Here is a 21,617-nt window from a genome sequence, read left to right as displayed (position 1 = left end):
CTAATGAAGTTATTTTGACTCCCAAAATACATACGTAGTTCTATGTCCAGGGAATATTGGGACACCCTGTATAAACGAACTGAAAATAAAAATCTGAAAAAATTTAACGAGCTTAGTTCAGGCTTCAAAGTTTGCGCAGGCCGAATTCAACTATCCTAATATAACTTTCGATATAACTGCACAAATCAGATTTGCACAGGCGGCCTGAGCTGTAAAACTGAGCATCTGTAGGGGCCTTAAGAGAGTAATAATAAGTACTAAAAACAACATATTGTTTGATGAGTAAAAAATGATTAAAATTAAATTAAACTTGGTTAAACTAAATCAGATCTGCTTAAGAATTCTTATATCTGCTCCAAATAATTCAATATTTGAAATTATTTTTCGTAATTTACAAGCTATGAAAAGTAACGGTCTTTTCCATTTTAGGCTTGGAAGACTACAATATATGTGAACCGACCTTTAAAAACATTGTTTACAGTAAAAATATGTGTTACCCCGATGATACAGATTCAACAATTTCTAATATAACAATATAAATGTAATAGTTTTACAATCTATAATAAAAAAATAAAAATAATTTTATTTTTCTTTTGGTTGATTTTCCAAACTGAAAGACGCGTTTCCTAAATGTACCAAGCACAGACGAAGCATTTCTTCGGCTAGATGAGTTTGCTGATGTGGGGGTAAAGCGATCCTAAAAAACCTTAATGTTTAGCTTGTAAATGTAAGAAACAAAGAAAAAATACTTATAAAATGTATCGATGGTCGATGTTAATATATCAATAGCTTTCCTCATTTCGTGGTCATCCATAAACTGGAAAGCCTGTTGATACTGTTCTTCACACCAATGTAAAAGGAGAATTTTATTAGTTAGATTCACAATTTTCTTGCATTTTGGACATTGCAAGGACTCTTTCGCTACTGGCAATGTGAATGTTTGGGAGCATTGACTCGTAGGGCATCTAAAGCAACGAATTATAAAGTTTATTATCAAACAAAGTCATTACAGTGCAAGCTATTTAATTGAAATACACGCTAATCGAAACATTCGCTAATCCGAACGATTCGTTAATCGAAATACACTCAACGGTAGGAAAAACGGGCACCTTAAAATTTTCATGTATTTTAAAGTTTCATATACCGGGTGCGTATCAAAAGTGGCTCACCCCTATAACTTTTTTTATTTTTTCCGTCATAAAAACGAGATTTTGTGTGTTAGTATATCAATGGCGGCTCGTCAGTGTAGGCCTCTGAGGCCGCGCCTCACCTTTAAAATGAAGGAACGATTTATTTTTTTGTATCTAGCTTTTTATTTAATCCCAGTATAATTTATTACAATTCTACAACACATTCAACATAATAAAACTAAACAATATATATTTTAAAAATACATCCAGGTCCAGACACAACATAAGCCGCGTAAACTCAGCCAAAAAAACGCGACTTGACAGAGTCACACAGCGAAACAATTCTAGCTTGGAAAGTTCGAGTTGTCTACCTATTAGCAGAAACGATTTAAGAGCATGTGACGCGACGGCCGACGACCGACAAGGCATGCATTCTCGATCGCAGGGTTGAGGCGAGGTTGAGGCGCTATATTTGGCGCTGGGTGTATTCATTGGTAGTTTAAATCATCTGACTATTGAAAAATGCGAAAAAGTCTCGATCTACTATGCATGACTCAGGAAGTTAAAGTGCCGGTGGCTGGCCGGTTGTGGTGAGAACAAACAGCATGGGTGAATTAATTAGCGTATATTTTTATTTTTATTTAGACATTTAGGGCGAGAATTATTTAAATTGTTTGTGTTTATAAATTTAAATTATTTGATGGCTATTAGATATAGTATTTGTAATCACACAGGGTAAGGTGGAATTTTAGCAGTTTTTAAAATTCCACGCAACAAATACTGTTGAAATTTGAAGGTTAGGCTTTTCTTCGCCGGTAAGATTTATTTTAAAGTACCGAAGCGGAGTTGAATTTTAGTGTTTTCTTTAAAATGAATCCCTATTTATAACGTATTCTTTCTATACTTGAAACTCCTTTTCTAAGACAAACTGAAAAAAGACAAATAAATATTAAGGAGTCAAAAAAATAAATATTTAAAAACTTTTCAAATATTTTTTCGTACCAAACGTAATAGGTTTGGTACCATTAAAAAAAGGATAACGCATCGCAGAATAATACTTCATTCTTTATATTACTTCACAAAATTATTAACCTCATGGAGCCTCACCTTCCTATATACTCACGAGCCACCACTGTAGTATATGACTTAAATTAGGATTGATTGACGTATTCATTGTTTTCGGTCACTTCTTATTTCACCGGAAATGACTACAACTTTTGATTTTTAAATGACACCCTCTGTATATTTTGACTTTATTCACTAGAAAATGAAATTCTGAATAGAATGACATATCATATGTCAACTTTTGACATTTTCGCATACGGTTTATTTGAAGTTATAACTTGCGGCTCGTAACGAAAATTTGACTCCCAATACCAAGTGTGTGGTATCAAATTATTCAGAAAAAAAATGCATTTTCCAAATATGCTAGTGAGCCACCTTCGTTCCATTTGAAAAAAATGAGATATTATTAAAAATACGATTTGGACATCTTTTAACCGGCTAGGACAAGACACTAAAAACATTAAACGATCAAATTTATTTTTCCAAGGCTCCTTGATTAAAAATTATTAGTGTTTTAACATAGCCGTGGCACTCTAGATTCAAATTTAAAATACGATTTTTTATTAAGCGAGAATGTCAAAAGTTAACATATGATATATCATCATATCGTCATTTTCTATCGAATAAAGTAAGAAAATACAACGGGTGCCATTTAAAAATAAAATGTTGTAGTCATTTCCGGTGAAACAGGAAGTGACCGAAAACAATTGAATACGTCAATCAATCCTAATTTATGTCATGTACTAACATACCAAATGTCGGTTTCTTATCTAAAAAAATAAAAAAGGTATAGGGGTGAGCCACTTTTGACACGCACCCGGTATTGTTTTCTTGTGGATCGTTTTTGATGATTTTTTAAGCAATTTGTTGCTGAAATATTTGACTTTTTAGTAACTCTTTCTTAATTAAAAATGAGAGTTGTCATCTGTTAATTATACGAGGGAAAACAAAATTTTGATATTTTGGTGAAAATTTGAAACACCCTGTGGAGCACTTTGCGTTAACAAAGCAAAGAATTTAAAAATGTCATCATCTAGGTGTATCTTTTCTCGATAGTTTGTTTCTGATTCTTCTCAATAGCTTTATTTTTTTTTGGAGAAGACACTAACATTTTTTCGTATTTTTTATATTAAAACCACGCCTTTGCCTTTGCTTTAAAATTAATACCTTGTACCTTGTATATTGTATATGTATATCGAGAAACTATGGTTACGCTTGTTGAATTTGACACTTTATGTCGTTTAATAATATATTTTCGTACTTTTATGTTTAGGCGTAAAAGTGTTTTACTTTTATGCCAAGGCGTTAAGATGACATTTTTGTACTGCCAATCTCGTATCACGTCCAAATACTTTTGTGACGATTGAAAAAAAAAACACTATTTTCTAAGTGTGTTGATGAGGACCCAAAACCAATGCTAAAATTGTTGTTAATTTTACTGTCTTATTCAAAAACAAATATCTTCAATAAAAATAAAGCTATTGAGATGAATCGAAAAGCAAACTATCGAAAAAAGACGTATCTAGATGATAAAATGATTTTTAGATTCCTTGCCTTGTTAACATATCCCACAGGGTGTTTCAAAATTGTTGAAACACAATTTTGATTGTTATTAAACTTAATATTCACGAACTTACTTTAATCTCTTACTGACTTGTTCAAGACCCATACCAATGGCTGGCCAATTTTGAGTACAGGCTAAGCAACGACATTGGAACCAGTATCTGGATGAGAGTGTCCTTTGTCGATCAGACAGGACTTTTCTGGTAAAAATCATTCCGTAATTTTCTGGAACTGGTTCGTTGGCTTTTATTGGTCTTGCTGCCACTAACACAATATCTTTCCCCACAAAATGCCTAAAGATAAAAACTAAAGTAATAAAATGTGAAAAGAAAACTAAAACTTTAGTTTGGGACATTTTTACAACTCAGTAGATTGAAGCTACGAAACAACGGCGAATGACGATCATGTGGGGAAAATGGTGAAACACCAGAACACTCTAAGTGCGCCGAGACGACAACCATTCGTGCCGTAAACTTTTGTGCGACTGATATCGGAGAAAAAACTACTACTCTGTAAAACCGGCTCAGAGACTGGCCTTTATTAAAGCCTTGAGTCTGTATTATGAGTCATAACTCAAGAAAGGGTGACACAGTAGATCTATAAGGTCGCGGTGATTAACTTCTCCCCTCTCATGCAATCTACAATCTACACAAATATATATTTTGATTAACACAGCTGCGTGTCTAATATTCTAACAAATAATTATTACTTATAATAATTTACTACTATAAAAAAAATCGAAAAAATATGTGATAATCATATCCACTAAAATTATGAAAACACAACTATTTCATAATTCAATAATAGCAATTAACTAACGAGAGAAGAGGCAGAAATGAAAATAGTGTTAGATAGAGTGATGAGAGAAAGTGCTAAGATGGGCCTGGAAATAAATCTCAGCAAAACTAAACTTATGGTAGTCAAGAGGTGAAATCCTCCCACGACCGAACCTAATAAATATAGAAAAAGTAGAGGAATTTGTATACCTGGGATCCCTATTAAGTAACCAAGGAAAGTGCGAAAAGGAAATAAAAAGGCGAATAGCAATGGCACGAGGCACAGTGTAACGAAAACTAAAATTTTGGGACATTGGCATTTTTCTTCAGTTATCACTACTCTTGCTGAAATTTTTTGACAGAAATTAAATAATACGACTAGGAATTTTTGCTACAGGGCGAAAAGAGCAAAAAAAGGCGTAATGGAAGGTCAAAAAAAATACGAAGTTTTATAAAAGGACTTTACAGGTATATTTTTTTTATTTACGAAGAGTTTATAACTCTTATGGAGCAAAAACGTTATCAAATTACTATCGAACAATCATTTATCTCCCGCTAATATGTCAAAACTCAATCAACATTCCTAAATATTCAAATAATCAGGGATAAATTAGATAAGACAAAAGCAAAACTCAAAGAGAACGACACAAGTGGCAAATATCTTTTAACAGTATTAAATAATATGATAATATGCGAAAAAAACCTATTCAACTTCAACAAAGGAAACCATAATACACACCTCACAAAGAATTTCGCAACACATATTTTTCGTTGTATTTATTCTTGAAACGCTTCAAACATTTTTATGTGAAAAACTTAAATCTGAGGTCTGCCTGAGTTATGATATACTTTCCATTCCTTAACAAGTTGCTATTAATGCAAATAACTCTTGAGATTATTGTTAACCAAGAGAATTTAAGAGTACTTTGCAGTTTTCCAAATTAATAAGTGATGCGATAATTTATGTGGAGTGTATATTATTCCAAAATAACATAATATGTAAGGCTCTTACATAAAACATGTTTAAAAATTATTCTTAATTTCTTCTCCATCCATATACAAGAGCTCTTTTGCTTCCAGAAACAAGTCTATTTTTTTATTTTTAGAGTACTTTGGTCGCAGATGTGAAAGTAGAGGATCTGAATCTATCAATAAGTTGTGCAATATATCTTAAATAGTTTCCTTACGACCACTCTTCCTGGAAAAATTTTGGCGGAACGATCGAAATTCTTTGTTTCTTGATTCAGATGCTTCTTCGGACATTTTGCCGATGGGTATAAATTGAGAACGTTCACAGATATCTGCACCATGAATCAAAAGCATATGAATACTTGAAGGCATATAATACCAACCGTAAAGGGAAACAAATAGTTCTGCTGTCTCTTTCATGTCACCAAACTACGGTCGAATCAATGGAAAACGTAATTATCGCCGAAGAAATTTATTTTTTTCTTCCAGGTTCGGATCTAGGTGGATGAAATTTATATGTAACAGTATACTAGAAGGTTCACTCTATGATATTTTGTATATATAACCTTGCGCGAATGTAAGCGTTTTTTTGAAAGTCATAATAAATATGTAGAAACTAGACTTGAAAAAAATTGGGACATTTTTTTCCGGTTTGTTGTTGGTAAAAGACCTCTCTTTACGGAAAAAATTGTTGGAATTGAACAACACAAGGGAACTTCTGAAAATAATAAATTTCATTGTATGAAATTTTTGTACAGATTTGGTAAATTAAGGAAACCATAACTTTAACCCGTCATAACTCCCCGACTAAGAGGTCAACTCAAGAAATATCTCATATGGTGGAACTCTGGGATGTCCTTTATTCATCTATATAAAAAACTTGATGAATTAAATTTTTTGTTTTTTGGGCTAATGTCCCGCATTTCCCGATTTCGTTATACTGTGCGAGGAGCCATTAGTAACGTCACAAGAATATTACACACATTACAAGAAATACGAAGATCATGTTAGTAAAATCGCTCATATTCTCAGTCATTCTGTACGGAGCGGATTCCTGGACAATGAAAACATTAGACGTACGAAGAATAGATGCATTTGAATTGTATATCTTGGACAGAGAAACGCACAAATGCATCTATACTAAAGGAGTTAAAGGTCAAAGACAGATTGTTTTCAATATGTGGCCGACGTATGCTGAAATATTTTGGACACACTACAAAACGAGAGGGAGACAACCTAGAAAAATTAATAGTACAGGGAAAGGTATAGAAGGAAAACGACAGAGAGGCAGGTCACCTGTTACATGGTTAAACCAAGTCCAAAGTCAAGAAAATCACAAATACACCACTACAAACTCTGCTAACTGAAGCAATGGACCATCAAACTTGGAAAACTAGAGTAAATGCATCCATTTACATGATTTCTCAGACGAGAGAATACGACTACGAAGAATTATACTGATTGTGTTTGAACTGTCTAAATGTTTTGGCCTCCAATGTTTGTAAATACACAGGCCAAGTTTGAACAATTTTTAACAGGCTCATTTTAACTAAATTAGAGAGACGATAACCATTCGTGCCGTAAACTTTTGTGCGACTGATATCGGAGAAAAAACTACTACTCTGTAAAACCGGCTTAGAGACTGGCCTTCGTCAAAGCCTTGAGACTGTATTATGAGTTATAACTCAAGAAAGGGTGACACAGTAGATGTACAAGGTCGCGGTGATTAACCTCTCCCCTCTCATGCAATCTACAATCTACACAAATGTATATTTTGATTAATACAACTGCGTGTCTAATATTCTAACAAATAATTATTACTTATAATAATTTACTACTATAAAAAAAATCGAAAAAATATGTGTCGATCATATCCACTAAAATTATGAAAACACAACTATTTCATAATTCATTAATAGCACGTTACTAGCGAGAGAAGAGGCAGAAATGAAGATAGTGTCAGATAGAGTGATGAGAGAAAGTGCTAAGATGGGCCTGGAATTAAATCTCAGCAAAACTAAACTTATGGTAGTCCAGAGGTGAAATCCTGAGGTGAGGACCATCAAACTTGGAAAACTAGAGTAAATGCATCCATTTACATGATTTCTCAGACGAGAGAATACGATGTGACGACTTTTCTGTCGATACCCAAATAGAATGAAAAAAATCAATCCGTTGCTCAGGGTTAGAGGAAAGCTGGGTTCGTAGGTAAGGCTTCTGACTCTCAGTGACTTTCTAGTGTTGTTAAAAAATAAAAAAATGATAATATATAGGCTGCAGAGATTTTAATATTGATGTTAAGAATTCAAATAGGTATGGTCAAAGACAGTGAAAAGGGCGCCACTTACTTTGTTTATGAGAGTGGTAAAGTAAGAAACCAAAAAGAAAAATACGATATCACAACATAGCTAAAATAAAGTAATCAACAGCATTAAGGGTCTATTATGTTTATCAGGAATAAAAGTCAGAAATAACTATCCTACATTAAACATTTATTGAAAACGAACACAAGTATCATCAATTAGTCACAGTGATCCCAATAAAACCGCAAGTTATTTTAAATAGATTCGAATTTAGTAACTGTATTCTTTGAACTAAGTAAGCTACTTAATATAAAAACAGGTGAAATTTATGTATGTCTCAATACGATGATGTTTCGAAACATGTCGTGTACAAGAACCTTTAAAATGAATACGTGTTAATAATTTTCATATAAAATATCATAGCTAAGTAAGAGTGTACTGTACGAATCAAATTATAACTTATAACGTTAAATAAAAAATAATTTTGACTACAATATGTGGGATAAATAGTGATAATTTACCAGGTTATTAAATCTGTTGTCTCAAAAATTATAAAATAAAAGTGTACCTTGAGTATCAAACTTAAGAGACTTATATGTATATAGTTTCTTATGATGTAAACAGGTAGGTAGGTATTCTCCAGACTAACAGAAGTGGATGCAGATGACTATGGCAGGAGAAGTCTTCGATATCAGCCAAAAGAACGATTGTAATGTCATGAACACTGTCTTAAGGTCTGCATAAGTCCATACAAAATGAAAGTGCGTGAAACATACAATAATTACTGCATTATTACTGCATACCATGTGGTAATTACTGAGTACCATGTGGTAGTTACTCTATAAATAAAAAATAGTTCTCAGGACAGATACTCAATAAAAAAAACAACTTACGGTCTCAAAATCAGCTTTACATAAATATATTCAAACCATATGCCGATCCAAACCAGTAATTAAATACTCATATAAACAAAATAAAAAACGGAAATGACTGAAATAGAATTTAGTTAGATAGGGCTATATAAAATGGCGGATAAACTTACGGTGATCATTCCAAGAAGAAACCAAACAAATACGATCTATACTCTGGATTGCATGCTTTACAAGGTTTTCAAATTTCCAAATCGGATACCCATGCAATGGAAATCGAAAAGTGGATTCAGAGTGCTTTTCACTGGAAAATTTGTCGGACGCCGAAACACGCGTCTTCTTCAGATCCAAATTCTCAGAAAAAAAGACCTTCTTCTCAGTTTCAGAACCGAAGCCAAAAAAAACCTTTTCACCACAGACAAAATGAGAGAGAGAAAAGTGATATCATATGATCGAAATCATTAGAACAGAAAATCGCAATCCGCAGCGAAGTGAGATTCGGACAAGTGAAATGCAATTAAGGAAGTTTGGCAAATAGCGAATAGATGGCGCTAATAAACAAGACAAGTGGACTGTAATAAATGAAGTTTGACATCTAGCGAATAGATGCGCTAATAAAAATTAAATATCGAGACAAGTGAGCTGTAACAAATGGAGTTTGGTATCTTTGGCATCTAGCAAATAGATGGCGCCAATACTAAGAAATTTAAATAAAAATAGATTTTTAAATTCAATTTTATTAAAGGAAATGAAAAATGCTACAACGACTACGAAGAATTATATTAATTGTGTTTGAACTGTCTAAATGTTTTGGCCTCCACTGTTTGTATATACACAGGCCAAGTTTGAACAATTTTTAACAAGCTCATTTTAACTAAATTTAGAAAAATTGTATCTATTTTTAAATTGAAACCGAATAATGCAAAATCAGACAAATACCAACATATTTTAAGTTGTCAATGACTTGGTTGGTTTTGACTGGTTTTGCATTGCTACCTGTATAGTTTCAATTTAAAAATAAATGCACTTTTTCTTAAATTCGTTAAAATAAGCTTGTCCAAGATTGTTCAAATTTGAATTGTGTATTATGTGTATTTCCCATACGCAAATATTACGCGACAGTTCAAAAGTTGCATAGGATTTCCTTCCCATATGCCTCCAACGACGATACACCACCCAGTATAAGTAGGATTTGAAAGTGTATGCTGCTGTATGATGTAAGATCAAACTTTAATGATGCTGAAAATCTTCATAATGAATGTAGAATGTTTAACATCCTCCTAAATCAATCACCGCAACCTTACAGATCTAGTGGGTGTTCCCCTTTCTTGAGTTGTAGCGGGTTATAACTGATCTTACAATATCAGAGCTTTGACAAAAGCCAGTATCTGAGACGGCTCCACAAAGGCCAGCTCTCCATCTTCGACATCAGCCGTACCAAAGTTGATGGCACGAACAGTTGTCGTCTCGGCGCACTCAGTGATAAGGTGAAATCTTCATATACTGACCTTGTCATTGCTGGATGACAATCGTGATTAAATATTGAAGTAGTTAAATACAATGCTACTCCAATATAGACTATTTTCGAATCCACAACTTTCTGACTAGATGTATATTTTGTAACGTATACTTCATGGGCATTGAATTGAAGCATCTGCAAATTGAAAAGCAACATTTCTCCAATTTGATATCCTTCTTCTGTTGGCACAACTATAACAAAGTAGGTATTATAAAGCACAGAAAAATATAATGATTATATGTATAGCTAGAAATATTTAAAAAAACATGTTTTACCTTGATCTCTAGATGTGTTTGGAAAAAATCCTGACATTTGTAAACATCTTAAAAGAAACGCAGCCATCAGAGATCTTTGGAAGAAATCTAAAGGTGGACGTTGCTGCACATGAGTACACAGTGCATATATCTACAACGGTTTTATGACATATAGATACTCTATACCTTTAATTCAATAATTGTTTTATGCCTTTTCGTTCTTCCTATTGTGATAGATATCTAAAGATTTCTTCAAACCATTTTGCGTAACCATTCTCAATGCAGAATGGGCCAGAATGCTCATTCCAGATCCGATTAAAAGATCCAGATATTTGCATTCGTGTTTGTGATACGTCGATACAGCCTCATCTCTACATTTTGATGTGCAGAATGCTACACTAGAGCAGTCGAGACATCCCATAGGAGATTCTAAACTAAGTGAAAAGGAATAAGTATTTACTTATACAGGATGTCCCAGTCTGAGCGTGCATTAGAAGTTTTTAGAGAACTACAACATCTAGCTCTGAGATTTTTTGCACATCATAGTTTCACAACGAGATCTATCGATTAAAAAGATTTTCAATATGGCGACACTTCCGGAAATACCGGAAGTTGACAGCAAGTTTCTCATTTTAAATGGGTGCCCTCATTTTTTATTACATACTTAAATTCTCTGTAAAATTTTATGAATTTTGATATTATTTGATACTATTGACCGTTTTGGAGAAAAAAAATATTTAAAATTTTTGAAAGAAAAAAAAACTGCCTGTCAAAAATATGTGTATAGCCTAAACGTCAAATTTAGTGATTACCACAGCCACTGTGTCATAAAGAGAAAACATGTGGCTATCTTTTTCAAAAATTAAATTGTTCGAATGTTATATAATAATGGCCGCAACTGTCATAGAATTGAGCTATTAAAAAATGATCATAAATTATTTTTTTCAAATGGAAACCCACTTTTTTATTTCACTAATGAAAAGGTTTTTCAATTCGTTACTTTTAGACTATACATGTTCTTATACCTAAAATAAATCGTTTTTAAGTTATTTAAGATATAGTTTTAAAACGTCAATATATTTCGCATACAATATACGTCGTATATTTTTCTTGATTTTAACCAGTAGCCTATGACTTTAAACGTCAAGTGTAAAACAATAGATCTGGCCATGTTATATTGTGACGCTTTATTCAAAAAGCAGCATAATTTCCGAGCCAACTTTGCGCTGTTTTTTTTTCAATCACACGGAATTATTAATAATATTATCTATTAGATATCACCAAAGAATATTATAGTTGTAGAATTATCTTTGATATCACTAAAAAGCGAAAACACGAGATATATTTTTTTAAATACATTTTTTAAACTCTTAAGGAGGCAGTATTTATAATATAGGGATTCAAATAATTCGTTTTCTGACAGATGGAAATAAATTGTCTGACCGTTTGACACTTAATGTCAAAGGAAGCTAGATAAAATCAAGAAAAATATACGTTTTCAAATTAAATCTTAACTATGTATAGGAACATGTATAGTTAAAAAGAAAAATTTTGAAGATCCTTTCATCCCGTGAAATAAAAAAGTTGGGTTCCATTTGAAAAAAATGATTTATGATAATTTTTTAATCGCTCAATTCCATGACAGCTACGGCTAATATATGACATTCGAACAATTTAAATTATGAAATAGATAGCCACATGTCTTCTCTTTATGCAACAGCGGCTGTGGTAACCACAAAATTTGACTTTTATGCTATAAAAATTGTTTGACAGGTAGTCTGTAGTTTTTTCGTCCAAAAATGTTGAATATTTTTTTCTTAAAAATGGTAAATGTTAGGTATAGAGTGTTTAACATCAATATTCATAGAATTTTACAGATAATTTAAGTTTGTAATAAAAAATGGGGGCACCCATTTAAAATAAGAAAGTTGCTGTCAACTTCTGGTATTTCCGGAAGTGCCGCCATATTGTAAATATTTTTAATCGATAGATGTCGTTGTAAAACAATGATGTGCAAAAAATCTTCGCTCTAGATATTGTAGTTCTCTAGAAACTGCTAATCAAAGACTAAAATCTCACACTGGGACACCCTGTATATAAGTATAGAATTGTATATTAGATACAATTTACTTTTTAAAGCAGTGATGACATTGAAGTCCAAACATTTCTGGAAGCAAACATGCAACATATGGACTCTCAACCACCAGTGTTTCTCCTGATTGTATGTCTTCATTTGCTATGATATATCGGCCTGCTTCCTTTGAAATTTTTACTGACAGTTTACCACTGGCGTTTGGTAAGTTGTGTTTAAATTCAGTTGACAATTTCGGTTTTTCTATAAATACGATATATATGATGGACTCCTTTTGTCGCAATTCATTATTCTAGCAAAATTATAACAAGTAGAAGATAATTCATAAATACAGTTGATTATAAAAGTTTTCTCTCTTCATAGGACCGATTCTGCGTTGTTTCGTAGCTACAGCCCAAGTAGCAAAAAGAAATTCTAAAAGGATTGAATTATTTTATCACAGTCGAATAGCGTTGCCTTAAGGACTACTTGATTTTATTAAGCGTTTGGTTTCGACCATTCTGTTTTTTAATTAATGTTGTCATATTAAACTATTTTCTAGTGGTTTTTACAACGTATCCTATAACGCATTAAACGACAAGTTCTTTTAGTATGATATAACACTTAATAAGACAATGCTATATAATAACAAACATATTATTTTATTAGACTCTTATACCCATCATGGAAGAGTTCTATAATATTCATATAACTAATAGTCACAAGATCATATAAAAATTCCTTAAACTTGTCTTATTAAAGTTGTATTACGTTGTATGATAGAATGTTTTATTGCGTTAAACTACGGTGCTGTATACAACACCAGTTATATAGCCTTATCTGATAAAATTGTGATTAACAAAATAAATTCGCTGTTATATCTACATTATAAAACTGGTAATGTATAATATAACCTCATTTTAAATTAAATGGTATACCTAGTTATTTATTTTGTTATTGTTGTTGCTGCAAAAGTAATATCTATGTACGAGTATAATCAATTACAGCTATTATGAATTCTGGACAAAGTTGGAAAAAAGTTAACAAACGCAGTGGTAGTTAAAAAGAGCATGTGAGAAAAAACTCCTCGAAATTACGGCAAATAATCCCGAGAATTCCCTGGGTTCCCAAAAGTCAAAATCTCTCGGATTGTCTGGCTTCTTCAAAGCATTGTTGCCACGTTGATGTAAAAGTTTTACTGTAGTAATGTTTGTATTGTTTTATTGTTGTTCTTCCAAGTCCTTAGGTTGCCGCTCACTCGTCAGGCACGCATGAAATGCATTGCGTGATTGAATCCATGAAAATCTGATCATGTTTGTTAGTTTAAATACTAATCAACTTAATGAGATTTGGCAACATCTATTTGTCACAAATCTCAATATGTCCAAAATGGTTCTATAGTGCCTGGAAATTCTGCGTAATGATAGATATTTATCCTATACCGTTTTATTTTACAACAAAGACTTATTTAAGGGATTCGTTTATAATAAAATGGTTGCATTATAATTCGCCATTTAAGGCAGAATTTTTGTATGGCCGTCATTATATGAAGCAAAATTAAAAACATCAAAATAAATTGAAAATGTTATTTTTGAGAACTATTTTGTGATAAGATTCCCACATACAGGAATAAAGTGTTTAATTAAATTAAAAACAAGCATTTTTGAAAATTTTATTTTATTTTATTGTTTAAATTTATACGTAAACCTTAATCGAAATTAAAGCGCTTTAATTTTTTGCCAAATACATACCTATAATCTACCAGTAAAATTTTCGGCGCAACAAAAATTGTCCCTACTTTTCAAACCCTATTAATGATTTTTTATATTACATATTTGTTGTACCTTCTGGCTCTACCCGCCATTTTCATTGTCGAGTAAAGTCTCCTTTTTAACAATCCACATCCTCTAGATTCATTTTACGACACGGTTAAAATATAATTTGCTCCTAATATTCTTCGGTAAAAAATAAAATACTCTTTTACCTCGCTAAATGATCAAATGTTTTTATTGTTCTGTTTCTTAGATGTGACCACGTAATACACAATAAAACAAGTTTTATAATAGTTATATAACGCTGTGTAAAATAGTTGCATAAGAGTTGTATACCCTTTTTATAGAACTTCTATACTACTAAAAGGTTGTATAAAAATGGGCCTTTTTGGTTGTAAAGCTATCATATTACGGTCTTATAGCACGTTATATGAATTGAGGTATCCTATAAAAAATAAAATAAAATTTGCTACTTGGGAGGGGGTTAAAGTCATTTTTTTCGATTTGTTATAGTATTCTTGCAAGTGCTTTTAGCTATTCCAATGAAATTTAGGTAAAATTTATTATATGTGGGGCATATTTTAATGCTAGAAAAGTGTCCACAGATTTACCAGGAACGTACATATGGTTTATCACTAGAATATTTTTCTTAACAAAAATGTGCGCCACTGACTTTTTTTCTTCTTAGCACAGTAGTGTAGGTCACTTAATGCCGTTAAAATTATAACAAAATGCTTCTTGATATTTTGTCGATTTCAGTCTATTTAATGAGGTAAAAGATAAATACAATTTTATTAATTTGCCTTAATCCAAGGTTATGATAGCTACATTTAAATTGTTTTAAAGTCATTAACTGTCCAAAGTGTTAAATAAGTGCTCATTGATTCCTCATAAAAAAATATAAAAAGAAAGTTCCTATAAACATAGGTTTGGAAATGCATAGTTATAAAGTTGCAGAATGTTAAAACTTAAAAAAATTGGTCTTCTGTATCTTAAATACCATTATTTTTTTTAATTTGCTGTGCTGTAGGTAGCATTGAACATCAGTATTACAAATTTTATTAAAATTTAGTAATAAAATAGTTTAAAAAAATTACTTATTAATAAAAGTAAAAATAATTATATTAATTTTACTTTTATTTTATAAAAAAAATGCATTTATTTCATGAATGAGATCAAAATATCAAAATACAAATTTTAATCGGCATTAAACGGCCTATATAATTTTTGTTTATAAGGGAAAAAAGTCAGTGGTGCACATGTTTTTTTAGGAAAATATTTCCGTGATAGCGCACATGCACGTCCCTGGTAAATATGTCAACACTCTTTTAGTACTAAAACATGTAACACTTATAATAACTTTTACCCTCAAAATTTCATTCGAATCTCTAAAAGCCCTTGGAGGAAAATTAAAATAAATCGAAAAAAAAATAATATTAACCACCTGTAACTACAAAACAACGCAGAATCGGACTTCTGTTGATATAAAAAATAAATCATATTTTTGCGTGAGAAATTTCTTCATGAGAGATGGCACATGTTTTTTGAACACCTTGCATAAGAACTTACGACTATCTACCGTTACTTCTTCCTTAGGAAAACTTCTCATTCTATCTTCATTTAACTGTCTAATTTTCTCCTTGTCATTGCCTAATAATTTTTCCGCTAAGTCATACGATACTTTTGCCTTATTTTCATCATTCATGGCTCTATAACAAATACCCATTTTCCAAAAAGCTTGAGCTTTATAAGAACCCGACAGATTCTCTTTTAAAGCTTGCTGAATGTCGGACAGAGCCTCTCTATATTTTCTTAATTCTATGAGGGCTTGAGACCTACCCCAAAGTGCTAACGATAGAGATAATCCTGAATCAATTTGTACATCGGCACCTAAAATAAAATACAACATAAGTTACGAACACCTAATATTTTGTAACATTAAAAAATAAGTATTATTGAATAATTTAATGATATTTTAGCGATTCGAATGAAATTTTGCGACAATGAAAATAAATGCGACATATTTTAATACTAAAAATGTGTCGATAGATGTACCAGAACCAGGAACGTATGTGTAGTCGCTGGAATATATTTCTAAAAAAAATGTATGCCACTAACTTTTTTCTCTTGTTAGCACGTGTCGGTTGTCTAAGAGTCTATTCTATTACGCTGTATTTTCGGGTTGCCCTCAGGGGTCGGGTAAAGCGGGTATGTGGCCGAAGAAAACATATATGTATTATATTTCAGAAATCTGCCTAAGGCTTAGCCCGATCCTGTCGTGTTAAGCCACATCCAAAATTCCACACACGTGCTTTGATTAAGGCTAGATTAAGATTTGTATAGCTTCAGCATTTGCCATAAAATAGCGAGCAATTTGTTACAAAACCATATAAATTATATAGGGGAGGATCGCCTAAGAGTACGCGTTCCCTAAGAGTACGAAGTCGCCATATTTTAAATTCGGCAACTCTGATTTCACGTCAGCTGCGTTCAGTTACCGCCAATACTTCTCCGAGAATGATGTTAAAGTTTAGTAGTGTTCGCGCTTAAGGTCATATAAATACGGTAAGAAACTCGTTTTTGCAATTTTTTTAAAAATCCTTTTATACCCATTAAAAAGCGACTCCTATAGTAGGTTATCATGTACCAATTTTAAGGTTATGTTACATTTTTCTCTAGAAAAGGCCATTAGTGTAATATTCTCACGTGGTCGCCAAGAGTACGCAACCAAAGAGTACGCGCGTACTCTTAGGAACCCACTACATTATTTTTAGATATCCATAGTCCATACTCAAATCCACATCAAAATGGGAAAGTATAAAAGAAAAAGTGGCCGAGAACTAAAATTTACTCATGAAATGTTAGTCCAAGCTCAACAACGTTTTGCAAAAGGAGAGAGTAAAAGATCAGTAGCTAAATCATTCAATGTCAACGAGGTTTCGCTCAGAAAAAGGCTACGTTTGGTATATTATACTTAATAGTCGCATTTCAACAGGGTTTTATTTTTATAACTTTTAGGGCACTGTTCCAGAGAGTTTGGGAAGGTTTAAACCAGTATTTACGGCAGAACAAGAGAAAGAATTAGCTGACCACATTCGCGAACTTGATGTCCGTTTTTATGGATTACGCGTTAGGGATGTAAGATCTTTAGCGTACCAGTTTGCTGAAGTCAATCATATTTCGCACCGATTTGATACAGAAAAAAAAATGGTGGGCAAACATTGGGTTCAAGCCTTTGCCGCACGAAATTCATTGTCCGTGAGGAGTCCAGAAAAATGTAGCCTAGCTCGCACTATTGGGTTTAATAAAATACAATGCGACAGATTCTTTCAAAATTTAAAATCTGTTTATTCGAAAACAAATGCTCCAGCACATAGAGTCTTTAACATGGACGAGACTGGGCTTTCGACGGTCCCAAACAAACTTCCCAAGGTCTATGCTCCCAAGGGTAAAAAAACTGTTTCAAAAGTAGTCTCTGCCGAAAGAGGCCAATTGGTCACCGCTGTCTGCTGTATGAGCGCTTCGGGTATCTGGGTGCCAGCGGGACTTATTTTCGCCAGAAAGCGCATGAAGGATGAGCTGTTTTATGGCGCACCAGTAGGTACATTAAAGATGATTTCGGATACTAGATATATTAATTCGGAATTGTTTGTAACTTGGTTAAGACATTTCTGCGAATTCGTAAAGCCAACCAAAGCTGATCCAGTGGTATTGATATTAGATAACCATGTGTCCCATTGTTCGCTAGAAGCCATCTTATTTGCTAGAGAGCATTCCATAATTCTTTTAACGTTGCCTCCCCATGGAAGCCAGCCACAAGATCCAACCTTTGGATCGCGGATTTTTCTTCCCATTAAAGTCAGCCTTTGCAAATGAATGTGATAAGTGGATTGTGAACAACGCTGGCCAAACTATCACGATGAAAGAAATGGCCGCTCTCTTCCATGCAGCTTATTCAAAAGTAGCAACCATTCAAATTTGTGAGAAATCTTTTGCCTGCACGGGCCTGTATCCATACAACCCAGACGTTTTTACTGAACATGATTTCGCACCAGCTGAAGTGACAAACAAGCCTAATATTGAAGCAGCACCTGAAATGGGATGAACTGAAAGCAACAATAATCAGGATGCAGCAACAACGGATGAAGAAGATAATTTACTGCTTTCTACATTTGCATCTAAAAATCGACAAAATGTTGCTGAAAATTCAGGTTATCAAAGTCCAACACCCACTACTTCACTAGATGCAACCAGTTTAGATGCTCCTGGCCCTTCTTCAGTAACTCCCAAAATGATTTTGTCTTTTCCAAGTGCCAAGCATGAACAGACAAGAAAAAGAAAGTCCAAAAAATCAGAAATTCTTTCTTCTACACCATATAAAGACCAGTTGTTGGAAGAACAAGCAAAGAAAAAACCTACATCTGGTGTAAGAAATGTTTTCAAATCTACAGCTGAAAAACGTAACACAAAAAAAGTGAATAATAAGGATGATAAGAGAATTTGCCCTGGATGCAACGAACATTTCAGCACTTCAGATTGGTTGCAGTGTCAAAGTTGCCAGGAATGGTGGCATGAAGCCTGCTCCCGTTACCAGGGAGGCAGTCAATTTTGTTGTGACTTATGCGGTTTATAATTTTTTCATAAACTATTAGTTTGTTCCGTCATGAATTTTATATTTTAGTTCAGAATAAGCCATCTTATACCAGAGTTAATTTATATTTTTCATGCATACTCTTGTGTATACATACTCTTGAGTATACATATACCTTGCGTACTCTTGTGAACCTAGGTATCTAAGAGTACGCATTTTGTTTATTTACTTTTATCTGTTATATTTTTCTTAATTAAAACTAAATAAGTTAAGCTACACCCAAAATTTCAAACACACGTTCTTTGATTAAGGTTTGCAGAGCTTCATCATTTGCCATAAAATAGCGAGCAATTTGTTAGAAAATCATATACATTATGTATCACTGTAATCACAAAACTTTAATCTATTTCCGTATTACAACGGAATTTTAAATTATGTCTTTATTTTCGATAAAAATTTAATCCAAACATAAGAAATATTTTGTTGATGTTTGACCATCAAAATCTTAAATATAAAGAAGTTGAAAAAATGTGCTACAATACGGATATAGTATAATCCTTTATCTTTAATTTTCTTCTTCACGTGAGTAAAAATACCTAGCCAGTTTTACATAAAACGTTAATTGCCGAACGCTTATTTTGCTACTTTTTCGGACTAGTGAAATTGTCTCTTAATGCCGATTAAATGTTTTTTTAACACATGCAGCAATTTGTTTTCTATGGTCTATTTTTGTTTAAATGTTTTGTTCATTATTCATGCTGGGGATTTATTTTTAAATTAATGTTAATCGTCAGGCAACCAGTAAACTCATAGAATATGTATTTCTTTTCCATAATCAAAATTGTCACTCTAAATTTTACATAACCCAAAATTGGTCAACTCTTAATCCGCCGTCTTTAGACAGATGTCAAAACTGTCTTTGTCATTATTTCAATTCTCCAATGACTAAAAAGATATAAGGATATATACATAATAATGAGTCATGATTTGGTCACCAGCGACAATTTTTTAGCGATTTTTTAATGAGTTTGTGTGTAGTAAACTTTGTATAAACTTTATTATAATGGTGATTGGTTGTTCAGCTTTCAAGTATAAAAGCAGCAGCGATAAGAAAGAGCCAGGAGTTACGTTTCATAGGTAAATCAGTCCACTCCAACTTTTAGCGTTTTCTTATTGAATTCAAATAATTATTCTTCAATTTCAATTAATATCTATATGTGCTTGATATGTGCTATACGTCGATACTAGTTTTTGTACTTTGTAATATTTAATACGTTTTGTAATTAATTAGGATGATACACCATAGGCGTAGTCAAAACAATTATCAAAAAATATAAATATTGCTTCAAACAGCTAGGTTAAGAAAAATATGTGCCACGGCACTGTCTGATGGCATCGTCACAATTTGCTCTCGGGTGTTATTTGTCCTTGGATTCTTTAGTCATTGGAATTCTCAGAATGTTGTTAATATGGAGGGCTTTAAAAGTTGTTAACAAAAGTTTCATCTTAAAATAAAATTTTAATCAATCACAATTGTTTATCTCCATCATTTATCGTATTAATAATACATAGGGTTTCCATACGTCCGGATTTACCCGGACATGGTATCTGTGGCGGCCCGGCCCAAAAATCGTTTTTTTGCGAAAAACTGTTTTGAAAATTCGAAATTTTTTGAAAATTTTTTTGGAAATGTTTATAGTTTTTATTTTTTGGCAATATAGGTATTAGATTAAATTTACAAGAAACAAAATCTAGAAAAGATCCATTGGTTCTCAAAATTTTAGAAAAAAATCATTTTTGAAAAATTCCAAAGTAATATAACTCGTTATTTTGGACTAAACGACAAAGAGAAAAAAATATGTTTCTTTTATCGAGATCTACCACGCCTTAAAATACTTGCACTTATTTCTGGGCACCCACCACTGTTGTTCTAAAAAAATAAAATATTTTAAGAGGAATGTGAAGATAAACTCAGCTAGTTCCGTTTGGAATCAAGCAGTTGGTATTTATAAAAAATAACTTTTTATTTTGTGGATTCTTCTCTATCAGTAAAGAAACATAAAACTTTTTTCAAGATCCTAATTTAATATTTAAATCTTGTGAATATGCATCGTGTAATAAATAAATTAGTGTGATAAGAAGTGTTTGGCTGAAGAATGTACGAACAACTACCTGTCCTTGGAGCTCTTAATACACTTTGACAATATAACATCAAAGCTTTTCGTGGATCTTTTTGTTTTAATAAATGATCAGCTTCCAATCTCTTTTTCTGTGAAAATGATGCGTTTTTCTCTCTGTATACTTCTTTAACATTCGATAGAAAATTTAACACATAATCTTTTACCTGAAAGAAATAAATAAATAGATATTTTTCAACTTTATTATGTTTTTTTTTACTTTTTCACACTCGTAAACAAATTTAATTCTTTCATTATCAGATCTCAGTTTATTGAAATTTTCTTTTATCCAAGCTTTACCAACTTCCTCAACCACGAAATCGGCGAAGTTCAAGAAGAATCCTTGTGAATTAGATTGCAGTGTTTTCTCGCTGCACAAATCTTTATAGGCAATATCTAGAAACTTATTTTCAGACATTTTTTCGTATTTTTCTCACTAAAATCGTTTAGTAAAAAAACATTAGCCTAGGCAAAGTTTATTCTGTACACCGACTCGCGTAATTCTAAATATAAATAACTGCATCGAGTACTAACGTTACCTATAGAAAATTTCTATTC

General features: G+C 32.4%; 2 protein-coding genes across 2 annotated transcripts in view; one reads left to right on the top strand and one right to left on the bottom strand.

Annotated features, from left to right (window-relative positions):
• Nucleotides 1-577, top strand: part of LOC115879339 (probable inactive peptidyl-prolyl cis-trans isomerase-like 6) — a 23,154-nt gene extending 22,577 nt beyond the window's left edge. Inside the window, exon 8 of the mRNA XM_030896115.1 lies at nucleotides 430-577. Within this exon, the coding sequence (XP_030751975.1) occupies nucleotides 430-539 (110 nt within the window). The 3' untranslated portion in view covers nucleotides 540-577. The remainder of the gene's footprint in view (nucleotides 1-429) is intronic.
• On the bottom strand, nucleotides 562-21,617 carry LOC115879340 (SET and MYND domain-containing protein 4-like). The gene is made up of 10 exons (XM_030896116.1): nucleotides 21,280-21,617; nucleotides 21,055-21,226; nucleotides 15,861-16,181; nucleotides 12,579-12,783; nucleotides 10,660-10,882; nucleotides 10,470-10,599; nucleotides 10,184-10,385; nucleotides 3,833-4,051; nucleotides 750-965; nucleotides 562-697 (listed from the first exon to the last, which is right to left on the bottom strand). Exons 1-10 carry the CDS (start codon nucleotides 21,475-21,477, stop codon nucleotides 583-585), a joined length of 2,001 nt encoding a protein of 666 aa, XP_030751976.1. The 5' UTR covers nucleotides 21,478-21,617; the 3' UTR covers nucleotides 562-582.

This window comes from Sitophilus oryzae, unplaced genomic scaffold, assembly GCF_002938485.1.
Source record: "Sitophilus oryzae breed Bouriz unplaced genomic scaffold, Soryzae_2.0 scaffold_1576_pilon_pilon, whole genome shotgun sequence".
Taxonomy (NCBI): Eukaryota; Metazoa; Arthropoda; class Insecta; order Coleoptera; family Curculionidae; genus Sitophilus; species Sitophilus oryzae.
The sequence above is the reverse complement of the archived record's forward strand: the minus strand, read 5'-3'. Positions and strand labels throughout refer to the sequence as shown.

What these genes read in the sequence shown, in the direction of transcription:
- LOC115879340 (XM_030896116.1), bottom strand. Translation starts at nt 21,477, where the DNA reads ATGTCTGAAAATAAGTTTCTAGATATTGCCTATAAAGATTTGTGCAGC. An exon ending in AGAAGTAACGGTAGATAGTC is followed by an intron (nt 12,784 to 15,860) that starts GTAAGTTCTTAT and finishes TCGTATTTATAG; the next exon opens with AAAAACCGAAATTGTCAACT. An exon ending in CAAGTCAGTAAGAGATTAAA is followed by an intron (nt 966 to 3,832) that starts GTAAGTTCGTGA and finishes TCGTTGCTTTAG; the next exon opens with ATGCCCTACGAGTCAATGCT.